The sequence below is a fragment of the Schistocerca cancellata genome, chromosome 3 (genome assembly GCF_023864275.1).
Source record: "Schistocerca cancellata isolate TAMUIC-IGC-003103 chromosome 3, iqSchCanc2.1, whole genome shotgun sequence".
NCBI lineage: Eukaryota > Metazoa > Arthropoda > Insecta > Orthoptera > Acrididae > Schistocerca > Schistocerca cancellata.
Window position 1 is genome coordinate 2,119,680 of NC_064628.1, and position 17,973 is coordinate 2,137,652.

Here is a 17,973-nt window from a genome sequence, read left to right on the forward strand (position 1 = left end):
CAATGGCCCAACCTACACCAACCTATTTATGGACAATCTAAATAACTCCTTCCTAACCACCCTGAACTCCTCATCTGGTTCAGATTCATTAATCAAATCTATGTGATCTGGACTGAGGGTGAAGACACCATAGCCACATTCCACCAGAACCTCAACACCTTCTCCCCTGTTTGCTACACTTGGTCATCCTCAACCTAACAAGCCACCTTCCTCAACATTATCCTCCACCTCCAAACAAATCTGTAGTACAGCAATGGCCCAACCTGCACCAACCTATTTATGGACAATCTAAATAACTGCTTCCTAACCACCCCGAACTCCTCATCTTGTTCAGATTAATTAATCAAATCTATGTGATCTGGACTGAGGGTGAAGACACCATAGCCACATTCCACCAGAATCTCAACACCTTCTCCCCTGTTTGCTACACTTGATCATCCTCAACCTAACAAGCCACCTTCCTCAACATTATCCTCCACCTCAAGGATGGCCACATCAGTTCCTCCATTCACATCACACCTAATAACCTCCACTTCAACAGCTGCCATCCATTCTATACCAGAAAGCCCCTTCCATACAACCTAATCACCCACAGCAGTCGGATCTGTAGTAACGAGCAGTCCCTCTCGAAATATACTGACGGCTTCATTTAGGCCTTCACTGAATGTAATTACCCTCTCAACCTGGTACAGAAATAAATCTCCCATGTCTTGTCTCTTCACTCACCGATCACCTCCTGCATGCTCACTATCTGGCCACAAAAGACCACTCCTCTCATGATTCAGTACCACACATGAGCAACTGAATCACATTCTCCTCCATGGTTTTGATACCTCTCGTTGCGCCCTGAAATGAGAAATATTCTACCACTGTCCTCTCCACCTCTCCCGCAGTGGTATTCCACTGCCCACTGAACCTACACAATAAACTCGTCCACTCCTACTCCACCCCTGCTCCCAAACCCTTGCCTTATGTCTCATATTCCTGCAATAGGTCTAAATACAAGACCTGTTGCATATATATGTGTACGTCCTCCCTCTACCACCTGCTCCAGTCCTGCCACAGGCACTCCTATCCTATCAGAGGCAGGGCTACCTGTGAAAGCCACTATGTGATCTACAAACTAAGCTGCCATTGCTGTGCTGTTTTCTCTGTGGGCAGGACAATTAACAAGATCTCTGCACGAGCGGTCACCATCAGTCTGTGGTCAAATGCAGCTGAACCATCCAGTTCCTGAACATATTGCCAAACAAGATGTGCTTCACTTCAATGGCAGCTACACATCCTGCACCATTTAGACCTTTTCAAACAACAACAGTTTCTCTGAATTGTGCAGGATGGAAACCTTCTTACAACGTAACCCTTCATTCCCACAGCCCCCTGGTCTTGACCTCCGCTAGTCCCTGTCATCATCTTACCTATCTACTTCCCCTGCTCCCACTCCAGCACTCTACAAGCCTCCTATTCTGCCAACACATCTACTAGCCTTTTCCCCTTCTCTCCTCTGCTTTTTCTCCCCCACCCCCCCCTCCCCAAGCATACCGTATTTACTCGAATGTAAGCCGCACTTTTTTTCCGGTTTTTGTAATCCAAAAAACCGCCTGCGGCTTAGAATCGAGTGCAAAGCAAGCAGAAGTTCTGAAAAATGTTGATAGGTGCCGCCACAAATAACTTCTGCCGTCGAATATATGTAGCGCTACACAGGCATCCTTTGTAGGCACAAAGATAAATACTGGCGCCAAAACCTCTGCGTCAGTAAATGAAATAAAAAAAAAAAAATGGAAGACGAGGATATTTCTCCGCCCGAGTTTCGACCACTGCATTTTCATACATTATCCAACGAAGTAAATACAAATTCCGTATTGTTCATCTTCGAATTTCAATGTACTACGAAAATCCGACTGGTAATACTGGGATTTTTGTCAATATGGCCAACTCTACGTTCTGAATTTTTTCCTAGCTGTGAGAAGAGATGGTTGCTAATAGCAACCTGATGAAATGTGAATCACGTGCAGTATTCTCTTCACCATAAGAATAATACGAATATAAACATTTTGCCATGTATTCTTTCATGTTTGCTTCTATCTCATTTAAATCCTGTCTGCCAAATAAACTACGAAACTAGAGTGAGACAACAGCAAACGCGGAAGAATATACGTATCGTGTCATGTTTATATTCGTATTACTCTTATGCCTAATAGTGATACAGTCAGAAATGAAGCACGGCAACTGACTAGATTTTTAAATCTAAGATGACTAATTTCTGTGCAGAATTTGATGTACTAAAGAAGCGGCCGCAAAGATTTTCAAACATTGAAAAATTTTCGCCAAACTCTCGTTCAGAACATGTTCTATCATACGCAGTCTATTATTTGGTTCCTGTTGATCATTATCAAAGAAAGCAGCAGTGTAAGTAACAACAAATAGCAGTCTCTTGCCATTGTTTCGCTAATGCGACGATTCCTCTCTTTTTGTAATTGTAGGCGGCGGTAGCACGTACAAAAGCAAGCCATGCCGCGAGCAACGACAGGCTGTAAACACGCACTATCAGAATGCGACAAATAATGCATGACACAGTATAGTAATGCATTTTCAGCTTAGAGTGACTGACGTAAACACCTATAACATAGAAAACGGCACTTATCAGATCAAAGCAAAATAAGCAATCGATTCAAACCAGACGAAGCACGTGAAAAAGGAAGGGTATCCGTATAACTACGGACGGAGCACCTGACGCATAGCAATGGCTACCTGGTAAAGCTTAACTGCTAAGCTTTCGACTCGAACCAAACTACTGTAGCTGTATCGTCATTCATTCGACCTAAATTGTGTCTCATATTACGATGGACCAACTTTGTTTCGATTTGGAGGTGCGGCCTAAAACTTTTCTCTCCCCTTGAATTTCGAGTCTCAAATTTCAGGTGCGGCTTAGATTTGGGAATTTTTTTTCCCCTTATTTCGAGTCTCATATTTCAGGTGCGGCTTAGATTCGAGTGCGGCTTAGATTCGAGTAAATACGGTATCCACACAACTCCGCACCTAGCAGCCCTATCCTATCTCCACCATGCCCCTGCACACTCTCACATGCAGCACATCCTCCCCACAACTATTCTGCTATCCCTCCTCCTCCCTGGCCCAAGCTTGATCTACACCTCACCAAATTACTGCTCACATTCAGATGCAGTCTCTGTCACAGTCCGCATTTGTGCCACAGACAGCGGTCGTGTGTGTGAATTTTGCTTTTGTGAAATGTGTGTGTTTTCTATTTCTGTTCGATTTTTTGTCCAAAAGCTTAAATGTTTGGCAGACTTTCCATCGTGCCTGTCTGCGACTCAATCCTTCCTCTATGCAATCTATCCTTTTCATAATATTGTTGTTATTCTATCCTGGACTTTCTATTGTTTAATATAAATGCTTAGCAATAAAATAACTGAATTTGGTGGTTGGTAGACGATGACAATTATGTCAAATACGAAACACTTTCCCAACTTTCTGTACAATTAGATTTATTCATTAATGAACCAACTTTCAGCTTATTAGGCCATATCAGGTAGCAACTGAATGTTGCTAACACAGAGCAACTAATGTAAAATTTACTCAGATATTACTTATATAAATGATACAAAAATGATAACATACAGAGTGTTTACAAAGAAGAGTACTACAGTTTTATGTCACACAGAAATAGTTATATTTACCTAAAAATGAAAAAAAAAAAAGTTTTTATGCACATGTCATTGCATTTAACAGCCAATGAAAAATAAAGCTGAATTTGCAACAGTAAGCTAATATTTGCATAACTAAAACATAAATTTGGTAGAGAGGGAAAGGGGAGACTAAATTGGTCATGTGTTATATGTTCATTGATTTCAAGTAAGTCCAGTAGGATCATCTTTCTGCTTTTCTGAACAGTAGGTAAAACTTCATAATCTACATCACATGGGCAGCTTTCTAGTAAAAGATGTTGAATCTGTCTTTCTTAATCCCCTAACACTGAGTGTCATGAATTCGCACCATATGAACGCTGTGCTAATAACTGGAAGCTTAAATGTTTTTGAATGGCAATGCCAGTAGATGCCGATTGTTCATGACACTGCCAATACTTATGACAAGTGCTACATTCTCCTGAGTGTTTCGGGTACCGCTAAAGCACCATCATTTTTATCTTTCATCCAGAAATTTATTCATGCATTAAGTTGTTGAATCACTAATTTCTCTCATGTTCAGGTAACCTAATTCCCATAGTTCATGACCAAATAAATATAATTACGCACAAAATTAGAAAAGTGTTTTCTATTCAACACAGAAATAAATTGTCAAAACACAGAAAAGGAAACAGTATGGAAGATACACATTCACGTAAAAATTAAACTAAACTCCGCCCTAACAGGCCGTGAGGGCACAACGGTACCAACTGGCTGCCATCTCATCCTCAGCCCACAGGCATCACTGGATGTGTATATGGAGGGGCACGTTGTCAGCACACCACTCTTCTGGCCGCATGTCAGTTTACGAGACCAGAGCTGCTACTTCTCAATCAAGTAGCTCCTCAGTTTGTCTCACATGGGCTGAGTGCATCGTGCTTGCCGACAGTGCTCGACGAATCAAGTGATCACCCATCCAAGAGCTAGCACAACCCGACAGCCCTTAACTTCAGTGAATTGATGGGAACCGGTGTTACCGCTGTGGCAAGGCCATTGGCCCATACACATTCACGTGTATACTGATACCACTCCCTTTTCTCCCGCATTAAAAAAGTGAATTTGATGCAATTTCTTAAATAGAATTCACTCATTAATTTATTAATTATGAAGATTTCCAGTGAACTTACTGTTCCATTGGGTCCTGGGTGACAGGACTGTTCACAGCCTCCATTGGTTATGTGACATGAGTTTTCTACACATGCTTGTCGAAGTGAAGAGAAAACTTGAATGTCTCTAGGTGAATCATCCAGCCGCTTTACCATTTCTATCATATTGGCACCAGTATGTTTTTCAGCTCTGTAGACACCACGGAGCTGTAGGTCTGTCCAGTACATATATTGTCCATGTACAGTGATAGCAAATGGATAAATAGTGGCCGTTATTAAAATCTGAAATATGTATACACAATGTTGTCATTTATGAGCGTGAGAATAAACTTAAAATACAGGAAAAGTACTTTAGATTTCTTACAAAACTCAGTAACAGATTGCGCTTTTGCTATTCTCTTCAAAATTTTGAGTGCTTCTTATAAAGCTCAGTTACACACTGCAATTTTGCTACTCTCTTCAAAATTTTGAGCACTTCAACATCATAAACTACTAATAGTAGCATCATCAGGAAAATGGAGCCATGATATTATTACTGTTTTTCTCCTTCACTGTAGGCACCATGGAAATGAATTTATCAAATGAAGAACAGATTTTTCTCACTATTTCATCTTTGCAAATTTTTACCAGCTTAAGTGCACCTACTATCTGACAAACTATCAAGAACAGCAAAATTTGTAACCAAAATGAGTAGTAGCACATCATGTGAAAACAATTCCATTTTCAAACTTATGGTACAATGTTTTAGGTAGACACTCAATAATGGTTTAAAAATCTAAAATTAGTAGTGTAATGAAGAAGTAATTTAAATAAATACAGGTGAAATGGAAAAATGCTACCACCATTATTAGACTTTAAACTGTTGTGGCAGTAGTCTTTTATTCTACACACAGGTGGAAACATTTTAAAAAATTAATGACCTCTCTATTCTGGCCCTCCAGATCTGATCTCTCAATTTTTTCACGAACAGCATCTGTCCAATAAAGCATCCGGTCATCATAGTCAATGGCAAGACCACTGGGTTGTGACAGGTCTTTGTCAATTATGGCTTTCTTAAGAGAACCTGCCATAGTGGTGCGATAAATTTTACCAGATGTCCCAAATCGTCCCCAGTCTGTGTAGTATAAGGACCTGCAAAAATAACATACTTGTTTTGTATTACACTGAGCTTAAAGAAACACACTAAAAATATTGCTTGTATTAATGGTGTATAAATATATTAATAATATACAAAGTAAAAAATACTTCATATTACATGTTGTTTCTTATATTTACAACAGGAAGAATAATGTAAAGGCATATTACAAGAAAGTTGAACATACACATACATAGGAATGCAAAAGGTTTGACTGAAGAGTGAGATCTGAGATAAGTTCCCAACCACAGTAAACTCTCGACTATCTGGTTCATAGCTATTGGCCTCTGTACTACCCAGTCTATTTAATAAATACAATAATACATCTGCATGATAAAATGAGGATTAATGTATTGTATGTACTGTACTTTTCCAAAGCTTTAGCAAGATGGCACCTGCTACAATGCTGTGTCGCCTTTCAAAATGTTTTATGTATCTTTGTGTTCCAGCACATCTGGATTACAGTTACAAATTATATAGTCTACTGTTCAAGTATCAAAACTGCCCTTCAACAAATGATACAACAATGTCCTCTTCCAGCACTCACAAACAGCAAAGAACACACATAGAGAGCAACTCTGTGTTCTTTGTTTCTCCAGTAGCATATCAGACATCCAAAGTGCGAAGGTTGTTAAATTGTTGTTTTGTGTGTTCCATTGTGTTTAATTAAAAAGTCTGAAATGAGTGATAAATGACAAAAAAAAGCTTGTAGTGGCTATGAATCAGAAACTACATGCTGTAAATTGACAGGATTCTGGGAGAGCAGCCAAAACTATTTATATGGAGCAAGGGTAGGAAAAAGTACTGTTGGAGACTGCAAGAAAAACTGAGCAGAAATTGAAAAGTGGTGCACTTTGCAAGCTAGTGGAAGTGAAATAAAAGTAGGAAAGACAATGTTGAAAGGTAAGAATAAATAAACTGACAAAAATTTATTTTTATGGCATGAACATTTAAGAGGAAAAGTTTGCCCATTACTGGGCTGTGGGACAATCATGACAGATGATGTGTTTTCAGAGTCAAGTCACACACAATCTCATTGTTATGCATGACAAATCAATAACTTACATAGCTGGTTTCACCATATGTTGCAAGCAATTGTTGGGAGTTCAGGCAGTGAGCAGTAATAAGACCATCATTTACAGCATCTGCCCATTAATAGTTCAGGTATGCACTACACGCAGAAAGTGGCTATTTGGGCAGCAGAGTACGTGTGGCATGCACATGGAAGTTGTTTAGGTTAGAGAAACCCCCCCTCCCGGTATGAGAGATGAATTGCCTGCCAAATCGAATTTACATCAGACATCAGCCACAATGTTCTCACAGACTGATTGTTCTCATGAATCGGATACAGAAAAGTTTAATACGATATTAGTAAGCTGCAGGAGCACCCAAGGAAAGGTCTCAGAATTGCTACTGCTTGTTCAAGTTATAATGCCCAGATAGCAATAGGAACAGAAAGCTGATTGAAACAGCAGGTGAATATCAACGAAAGCCTGCATTCCGACTGGAATATTTATCATAAGGATACCTTAGCAGCCAGTGGTGGTGGTGTATTTATTGCTGTAAAGAAATCGATAATTTCTAGTGAGGTTATCATGAATCCTGAATGGGAATTAGTCATAGTAAAGTTATGTATCAAAGTCAATCAAAAATAGTAATCGAATGCTATTATGGACCACTTAGGTCAGGTGCTGTAGTGGTACAGCACTTAAGAGAGAACTTATAGAATATTGTTATTAATTTACTGATCATACAGTTGTAATTGAGGGGGCGGGGGGTGGGGGGGGGCTTCAACTTGCCAGGTAAAGATTGGGAGAGTTTTGCTATTAAAACTGGTGCCAGAGACAGGGATTTGTGTGTCATTATACAGAATGTCTTGTCTGAAAATAATTTTGAGCAGATAGTTAGAGAACTAACTCATGAAGGTAACATCTTAGACTTGCTAGCAATACACAGACCTGAATTTATTGAATCAGTTAACACAGAGGAAGGTATCAGTGACCATAAGGCTGTGATAGCAACTATGACTATGTGTTTTACAAGGAATATTAACCCTTTCGGAGTTGATGAGATACAAACATCTCACTAAAGTAATATGCAGTTCTGAGTGTTAGGACATCTACATCACATATCTGTCTAGTGCTAGCATGTAGAGAGATGTTTTCACAACTTTTGGAGAAAAACACTACGGACCATGGGATGGATATATAGAAGGCTATGAGTGATCAAATGGGGCGGCATGTATTTATAATGTGTCTGTTTAAGGAAAATCAGATCAAATCACTACCTTCTACATCCAAGAATATCTGAAGTAACTAACTGTGGTTTCTTACACATTATAGACATTGTTTTGAAACATTGCCATACACCTCATAATTCTGCTGGTTTGCGCATAATTTATATGTAGTGGGACATATATATCCCAGAAAACTTCACAGAATGTAGAAAACGTAGGTGTGCTGTTTGTAAAAGCCATCTTCAAATGTTATGTTGAAAATTGTGTGCAATATTTCATGTTTTTCAATGTCAGGAGAAACAATGTATTTTGGTACTAATTTGTTATACTTTTTCTGTAGTTGCCATCCTGATAAAAACATTCTGAAATGAAAAATTTAACTCAGAGAATTCTAGGTTCACATAAAAACAGGGATCTAGTTAGATTCATTGGACATATGTCCTCCTTCACTGATTTTCAAAATAGGTCACATCACATTTTTTTGGTAGAGAAAGTGTATTATTTATCACAAAGGAAGACAGGTTTTGACCTTTTATTTTTTCAAATATATGCTAAATAAATTTTAACTGTGAAAGGGTTAAGAAACATAGGAAGATATTTTTACTATGCAAGAGTGACATGATACAAATTGCAGAGTATTTGAGTATTCAGCATCAAATGTTCAGTGATGAGGACAAAGATGTGGCCCACAACTGAAAAAACTCAAAAGCACTGTTCAATATGCCTTAGGCAGGCATGTTTGGTACAAGGTCTTACAGGATGGGGAAGACCCACTGTGGTTTAACAGCTGTATTAGAAAACTACTCCATAAACAAAGACAACTTCAGTTCAGATTCAAGACAAGTAAAAACTTAACTGACAAACAAAAGCTGAATGAAGCGAAAATGAGTAATGAGAAAAGTGTTCAATGAGTTTGAAAGTAAAATTTTGTCAATGATCTAAGTGAAAACACTAAAAAGTTTTGGTATTATGTGAAGTCAGTAAGCAGTTTGAAACCAATCACTCAAGAGATCATATTGGCACCGAAATGGAAGATAACGGAGAGGAGGCCATTATAGTCTTCTGGAATTGTTTCACTGTGGAAAATCATAATGCAGTCCCTCCTTTCAATCATCATATGAACACTGTAATGGGAGATACTGCGATAACTGACTGCAGAACAGAAAAGCAACTATAATTGCTTGGCAGTGCCAAGGCATCTGGGCCAGATGAGATATCTATAAGATTCTACAAAGATCATGTGAGGTGGTAATTCCCCTTCTAGCAGCGGTTTATCGTAGTTCGCTAGAGCAACAAAGGGTACCTAGCACCTGCAAAAAAGCACAGGTCAGTCCCGATTCCAAGAAGTGCTGCAGGGTAGCAGCATACAATTACATATTTATATCATTGAAGTCAATCTGATGTAGAATTATGGAACATGTTTTATGCTCAAGAATTATGACGTTTTTGGAGAACAAAGATATGCTCTATAAAAATCAACATGATTCTGTAAACAGATATCTAGCAAATCTCAGCTCACTCTGTTCCTCTTTGAGATGCATAGTGTTGTAGACAACAGTACTAAGGTTGATGAAGTGTTCCTTGCATTCAGGAAGGCTTTTGACACTGTCCCACACCACTTAATGAAAACATATAATCGTATCGAGTGCGGGACCAGATTTGTGACTGGATTAAAGACTTCCTCATAGACAGAACTGAATATGTCACTCTTAGTGGAACAAAATCAACAGGTGTATATGTAATTTCTGGAGTACCCCAAGGACATGTGATAGGACGATAACTGTTTACAATGAATGTAAATGATCTAGTAGAAAGTGACACATGCTCTTTAAGACTGTTTGCAGATGATGACCTGCAGAAGATTTTAAGAAAAGAAAGCCACTACTGTACAACTACCCTATTGATGAGAAACTATGTCTAACATAAAATATCTAGAAGTAACTATCCAGAACGATCTTCAGTGGGATGGTCCACACAAAACAAATATTAGGAAAACCAGACACCAGGCTGAGATTCATAGGAAAAGTCTTAAGGAAATGTAACTCATTCATGAATGAAGTGCCACATGAGGTGCTTGTTCGATCAGTTCTGGAGACCTGTTCTTCAATATGGGATCCTTACCAGGTAGGACTGATACGAGAGATGGAGAGATCCAATGAAGAGCAGCATGTTTTGTCACAGGATAGTTTAATTGGTATGAGAGTGCTCCTGAGATGCTCAACAAACTCCATTGTCAGACATTATAAGAGAGGTGCTGTGCATCACAGGGAGGTTTACTACTGAAATTTTGAGAGAGCACTTAGCAGAAAGAGTCGGACAACATATTACTTCCTATCACATACGTCTCATGTAATGATCATGAAGAGAAAATCTGAGAAATACAAGACAATGCAGAGGCTTACCAACAACCATTATTCCTACAAACAATTTGCGAGTGGGGATCTCTTAGTTGTACTTCTCCTCAACCACATGCCATTAGGTGGCTTGCAGAGTATGATGTAGATGTATATGCAGAAGTTAACTCATTAGAATACTGTGAATGGAAATGACAGAGCTGCATACCCATAAACATACAACAATCCCAAATACATGATGATAACCTTTCTTCATTCCTGTCACATTCTACTTTCAAAACATGGGAGAAAAGTTGTCATTAACAGCACCATGAATACTACTCCAAAAACATGTTGGTTAAGTTACAGCTTGCCAATTCAGACACCACAAAATTGGAGACTGCAAGAAAAAACTACAATAATAGCGTTTCTACTGTCATCAACAATTCAGCAGTCCATTTCTACAATAGACTGAGTGTTATTCTGTATGAGTACCTCCTGTCTGTACTGCCCAAACAAAGTTCTTGCCCAAACAAAGTTCTCATATACAGTGGCGAATCTCTTACCACTGTGTTCAAGATATGATTCCCTCACAACACTGTGAGACTACCAGCAGGCAGTTCTTCCAAAATATTATTCTGAAATCCTAATCAAAGTTATTCTCATAATATGGCCAACTGTCACTATCTTTGGAACCTCCTCAATTCTATCGAGCTCCTTTTCAGTCCATGGGGCACTTGTTTATCTACCTTTTTTTTATGTTATGAGTGGAGATTATCTCATGCCACAAGTGGACCCATCACTGAGTGCTTCAGTTTCTAACAAGTACTCATGAATAGTGTATCAGATCTAGTATAGATATTTCTAAATATCCCATACAGTACTAAAACATTTCATTGTTTAAAATGTGTGTAGTAGCAGAAGAAAGTAAATGTGGAATACAAAACAAATAACTGTGGGGGCTTGGCAAGTGCTGGCAAAAACTTCATCAGATCTAACATAGATATGTATCATTGATTGAAGTATATGTAAAAGTGGACCAAGATATTACACACTGGTGCAGGAAGAAGTAAAAGAAACAAAGCATAGGGTAATTGTGTTCTTATGGAGAAGGATGTCTTGACAAATTACGTTTCACTTTTGATATCATACTTAAAATAGGAATATTCATACTCAAAAGTTAAAAGTACAATGAACAATTACCCATTGCAAGGATCAATAACAATAGCTCTTGGTCTTTCAACTCGAGCTATCATTACAAGATCAGTTCCATCAAAATTCATTGCATAGATGCTACTATTTGAAGAATCTGTCCAGTAAATCTTCTTTTGTGTCCAATCAAATGCAATTCCTTCTGGGTTGATGCCTTTGTCTAAAATAGTATGAGTCTCACTTGATGGATTTGCACTTGGAATCCATGCAATCTTTGCCCAGGGACGAATTTGCGTAAATAGTAGTCTCTGATCAGCAAAATCAAAATCAACTCCGACAACATTTGTTAAATTGACCTGCAATTACAATTTCATGTTTACTATATAAATCTGTGGATATGTCAAAATTTTTACATCTAAAATATGTACACTGACCATGTTGGTTCACAAATAATATCAGATACGTAGCAAAAAATACAAAATTCGTAATAACTGTTACCATAATTTCATGTGTATCAAAGAAAAAGTATGACTGATAAAACAAAAATGCAACAACAATATTATTAAAAGGACATATTGCTACTCACCAAATAGCAGAGATGTTGAGTAGCAGGCAGGCACAACAAAAAGACTGCTATACATTTGCACTTTTGGCCTACATGCCTTTTCTAAAGTAGAAAAAACACATACATTCATACAACTCACACACACACACACACACACACACACACACACATATACGACCACTATTTCTGTCCACTGAGGCTGTGCGGCTTCATGAGCTAGAATCAGTGTCATGTGTTTGAGAATTGTGCTTGTGTGAATGTGTGTGTGTTTTTTTACTTTAGAAGGAGGCCTTTTGGCCAAAAGGGTAAACATGTAGCAGCCTTTTAGCTGGGACTCAACGTCTCCTCTATATGGCGAGTAGCATAATACTGTCATTATTCCATCCTTGCTTTTCCATAATAAAGAGGCATACAAACTAATGTTTCATACTGCAGTTAATGTAAATAAGAGTTACATACCACAGGCTTGAACGGATACGTTGTAACTTGAGGATCCAGACTAATGGCCCTTATTTCTGTTCGAGTTGCAAACACCAAGAATTCATTTACAGTTTCACATTTGCGTCCATTTCCTGTTGTAGACAGCTCCCCTGTAGCACAGTCACACTTAAACTGTGGTTTTCCACCATTTGGTTCTGGTGGGAATGAAAAACATAGTTGCTCACAGCCTCCATTTCCTAATTTCACGCAAGGATTGCCCTCATCACGTGGTTGGTTTAACTGATCATAAATTGCGATGTCTCTTAGACGTGGCAGATTTGTTCGGAGGGAGATGGCTCTTGAATTATTCCCAGGCACTTTTGATGCCTTGAAAACTGTAGCTAGATTACGATCAACCCAATATACATCACCCATGTGTACAGCTATTCCCATTGGATTGGGCAAATTACGTCGTATAAGCTGAAAATAACAAAAACGTCTACTGACTTGTTCCAACAAACAGAATACATTTATGACAGAATACAGTGTATTGTTATTACCTGTCTGTTACCACCATTATATGAAATTTTTTGTATCATATCTAGTCTTGAATCAACCCAATACACATCATGAGTCAGCATGTCCACAGTGAGATCTCTTGGATTGCTGATACCTGATGTGACAACAGGGGACCAGTTTGAACCATCTAGCAAAGCCTTTCCGATTCGTGGGTACTGTCCATAATCAATCCAGTAAAGAAGCCTGTTTAAAAAAGATAATGATTATACTGATATAAAAATGTTATTTTGGATAATTATGAAGTCACTTTCCACAAACCTTTTAACTGGATTTACTGCAAGCTCTCTTGGTGAATCGGTAGTTGTTTTCCTAAGAACTTTCCTGTTTGAACCATCAAGCCAGGAAACTTCAAGATAATTTTCATGTGGAAAGACATTCGTGAAATACAAGTTTCCTGCTACCCAGTCAATTGCAAGTCCTCGTATACCATTGGAACCAATTCCATCTTTAATGACGGGTTGAAGATCTGTACCATTTGGATGTATACGGAAAATACCATTCCATATACCTCTATTGAATTCCACCCAGTAGATCCAGTTTTCAGCATAATGAACGTCAACATGCAAGATGTGATGCCCTGGAAACAATACATAAATTCCCTCAATTACCAGGAAATGAAAACAAAATGTAAATGAGCTAATGAAATATGTTAATAAAAAGTTTTGTAAAGATTATGCCAACAACATGGGGGACAACAAAGAAATTGCTAATGATTTACAAAAACAGTGGTATCTAATGGCTGAACAATTTAAACGAAGATTCAGTCACTGTAAGCAAAAAGTGAAATGAGCAGAAGAGTAGAAAAAATACCTGTGCGTTACAACGTATATTAGACATCAAAGTAAATACAAGTTAAAATGATTCATACAACAAGAATAAGGAACGTACAAAGTTAACTTAGTAATCATGGCAGACTGTATTCAAATGGTGTGGAAATTAAACAATGCATGTTGCATAAAAGTGGGGACTGAATGCATGAAAGAGTATTTGTAGGTGAAGGAGAAGGTGATATAGTTTTAGAAAACAATATATCCTAATATAAATTTTTCCTTTCCCATTATCAAATGTCTTGTACTGTCAGCCTCTCCACATTCTAGTTAACAAGCTTACAAAAACCCTAAAACTATTAATTTTTAGATGACCATTTGTTTATTGCCATGCTGAACACAGTACATATGGGAATACTATGCTGATCTTATTCTTCTCACCTAGTCCAGAAATTGGAACCATAGCTTCTGCTGAATCTTTCAAGCTATAGCCTCTTGTAATGTCTAGTTGTGACACTACAGCAAATGTCTTGTAGGGCACACAGCTCACTTCATTATCTTTCTTGTAACCAACAGAGCACATGCACACTCTCGTATTACTTTCACTGGGTATGCACAACTGATTACACCCACCATTATTAGCCACACAAGGATGATTTCCAGCTGAAAAAATTATATCACAGAAAATATAGTGTTATGTGTTTATAATAGTTGAAAGTTGTCACATATAATTGTGATAAATCAAACAATAAATTTGAAAACAAATCTAATTTAAACTACTCTTCGCAGTGCTACATTTATTTTTTTTTTATTTATTTTTTTTTTTTTTTTTTACCAAATGTGATGGTTTGGAAGGCAAATATATTTAAAATTCTAGGTATCTCAACTGTATTAAAAAAAATTACGAATTGTCTATTGTGCTTAAAAGTAAAAGTTGACAGCATTTAAGAACCATCACAGAAACAGTCAGGTCTCTAACTGAAGATGTGTTTACTGGAACAAAAACAATACCCCAGTAGCCACTGTAAATATTTTATGTGCACTCCAACCTTGTCTTATCTGCATTAAAAATACACTGTCATTGGTACACTTACATATTAATGCATTCACCTGCCTTCTTCCAACATTGTTAATAAATATATGGAAATTTATTTATTTATCAAAAGCATCATGTTTGTGATATGGATCACATGTTAATGCACATATTGAAAAAGCATAGAGCTATTTGTTACAATAATTTTATACACAAATGTACTTAAATGACAGTGTATACATATCAACAGTTAGTTACTTTCATATTCCACAGATAATTTGTTTGATTAACTGTAATGATGAAGAACAATTCAACTTACATTTATATGATATATTTCTATACAAATATGGCCAAATGCTCCCCCCCCCCCCCCCCCCATATACAAATTAGTCATTAAGTATTACATAAATGGAAATTTTTCTACAGGGTAGGAGTTATCAAGGAGAAATGTGTTCAGTGTATTTTCAGATTTAATTTTTCTGTCCATCACGCATTTTATATGATGGGCTTAAGTTCAAAGAAAGGCAGCTCATTTTGTATTATCATGAAATAGGAGACAGAGTGTCATAGATGTGATATGGGAGTTAGGGTGGTAACTGTTAAAACAAAAACTTTTTCATTGCAGTGAGATCTTTTCATGAAATTTTAATCACCTAATTTCTTCTCTGGACGTGAAAATATTTTCAAAAATTTTAGCATCCGCACTGTGCATCCCTTTTTGCACTAAATCCAATCTTAATGTGGAACACTGAAGTCTTTTTATCTTCTGTATTTTAATTATATACATCAGTGTTCTTTTGAGCTTTAGTTGGTTATTTATAATGCCAAACTCCTTAAAGAGATGTCTACAAAATGACTGTGAGTGAGCGCCTAATATTATTCTCACAGCACATTTTTGGAGATGAAAACTTTCTGTCTTAAAGATGTGTTACCCCATATCATTATTCCACATGAAATTACCGAATGTAACAACCCAAATATTGTGTGTCAACTTACTGATTTCTCTCTCCTCAAGTTTTGTAATGATTTTATATGCAAATGTGGTTGGACTGAGTTGTTTAAGGAGTTGAAAAATGTCTTTTCTCTTTTCCTTCTTTCTGTCAGTTTAAATTTTCATCAATATGGAAAACAAAATTTTTGAAATTTTCAACCTAGTTATTATTTCTTCAGCGTGTGTTACATTTATCATTGCTGCAGTATCTTTGGATGTGCAGATTTGACTATGCTGCATCTTTTTGAAATTGATAGTGAGACCATCTGTAGAGAACAACTCAATAATACTTTTAAGGGCATTACTTAACATTTCTTCTTAATTTCAACACTGGTGCCATCCACAAAAAGAACTAATTCTGTTTGTATATTAGATGGAAGCCCCTTTATTCATATATGTGAGAAACACCAGTGGGCATAAGATTGAGCCTTGTAGAACATTTGTGATTTCCCCGGTCAGAATAAACTCGCCTAGTTACATTGGCTGAATTATTATTTACAGCTTTCTGAATTCTTTTCATTAGGTATAATGTTATTTATATGGTTGGCTATTCCATCTATCCCAAAAAACCTCAATTTATGATTCACACAGTCAGATGTGTTAGATAGGTCACAGAACAATTCGTTCTATTTTGTTACGCTTGTAAAATTTTGCAGGTAAAAATGTAAATGGGATTCTCAGTTGAGCAACTCTTCTTAAACCCAAACTGATTTACTAAAGATATCACTGTTTCTCAGGTAGGATACTGTTCTAGAATATTAATTAATATGCAATATTATAACAATGCAACGAAAATTAGTTCCACTTAATATAAACTCGTCTAGAACTGAATAAAACAACATAACAAGACCATAGCACTGTAATGTAATTATGACATGTACTGGTCTCATAGATTTGGCAGAGCTTTTGAAATGTGGTCCTAAAGAAGAATGCTAAAGATTAGACTGGTAGATTATGTAACTAATGAGGAGGTACAAGAAATTTAGGGTATAACTTGACTAAAAGGAGCGACTGGTTGAAGGACATATTCTGAGACATCAAAGAATTGTCAATTTAGTATTGGAGGGAACTGGGTGTGTGTGGAGGGGCAGGGGGGGGGGGGGGAGGGTGTAAAAATTGTAGAGGGAGACCAAGGAACGAGTACAGTAAACAGGTTCAAATGGATGCGGATTGTAGTAATTATTCCGAAATGAAGAGGACAGAGTATCTTGAAGATCTGCATCAAACTAGTCTTTCAGCAACTGAATAAAAAAGATGTTAGGGCAGGATAATGGTGACATCCTTCCTGTTGAGTTCTTATTATTTCTGACTGAGGCAATTTATAATAAAATATGATGTTTCTGTGGCCCATGCTGCCATGGTATTTACTCAGTCTCTGGTTCATCAGATGAATGTTGCCACCATTATGTGTGTAGTGATCACACATATCATATCATTATTTGTTTAAAACTGATGGAGATTCTTATTCACAAATGAAATGGCCTCTAAAATGTACAGGGTTTTGAAAAAATATGGAAATACAACGAGAAACGCACGCTTGGAAATAAATGCAGATGTTAGCCAAGCCTGCAGGTGAGGCTGTTGTATTTACCCACGATCGGTGCCTGTGCAACGTCCTCAATATGTTGCGAGTGTCAGTTGTGGCCAGAACAGTATTATGTGTAGTTGTGAGTGCATGATGTTGGCACTAAGTGAATGCTTAAGTAGCTAAATTGTTGGTACTCATACAATGGGTGCGTCCATTGCCAGGGTAGCTGAAGTGTTTGGTGTTTCAAGAGGCATCATATCAAAGATTCAGTTACACCTGGGAAAATAATCACCCACTAGGTCACAACGTGGATGAGACTGTGTCTTGGGCAGTCACGATGGATGGTCTTTGAAGGGGATTGTGATGCAAAATAAAGAGACAACAGCTGCAAAAGTCACTGGAAAACTGAATGTCACACTCACAA

At 37.5% G+C, this 17,973-nt stretch overlaps 1 protein-coding gene across 1 annotated transcript in view; it reads right to left on the reverse strand.

The window, feature by feature from the left end:
* The window catches only part of LOC126176760 (low-density lipoprotein receptor-related protein 2), a 235,558-nt gene that overhangs the window by 77,411 nt on the left and 140,174 nt on the right, over positions 1–17,973 (reverse strand). Inside the window, exons 30-36 of the mRNA XM_049923928.1 lie at positions 14,439–14,660; positions 13,489–13,807; positions 13,212–13,413; positions 12,691–13,131; positions 11,718–12,022; positions 5,731–5,941; positions 4,832–5,092 (exon numbers count right to left, since the gene is read on the reverse strand). Coding sequence (XP_049779885.1) covers positions 4,832–5,092; positions 5,731–5,941; positions 11,718–12,022; positions 12,691–13,131; positions 13,212–13,413; positions 13,489–13,807; positions 14,439–14,660 — 1,961 coding nt within the window. The remainder of the gene's footprint in view (positions 1–4,831; positions 5,093–5,730; positions 5,942–11,717; positions 12,023–12,690; positions 13,132–13,211; positions 13,414–13,488; positions 13,808–14,438; positions 14,661–17,973) is intronic.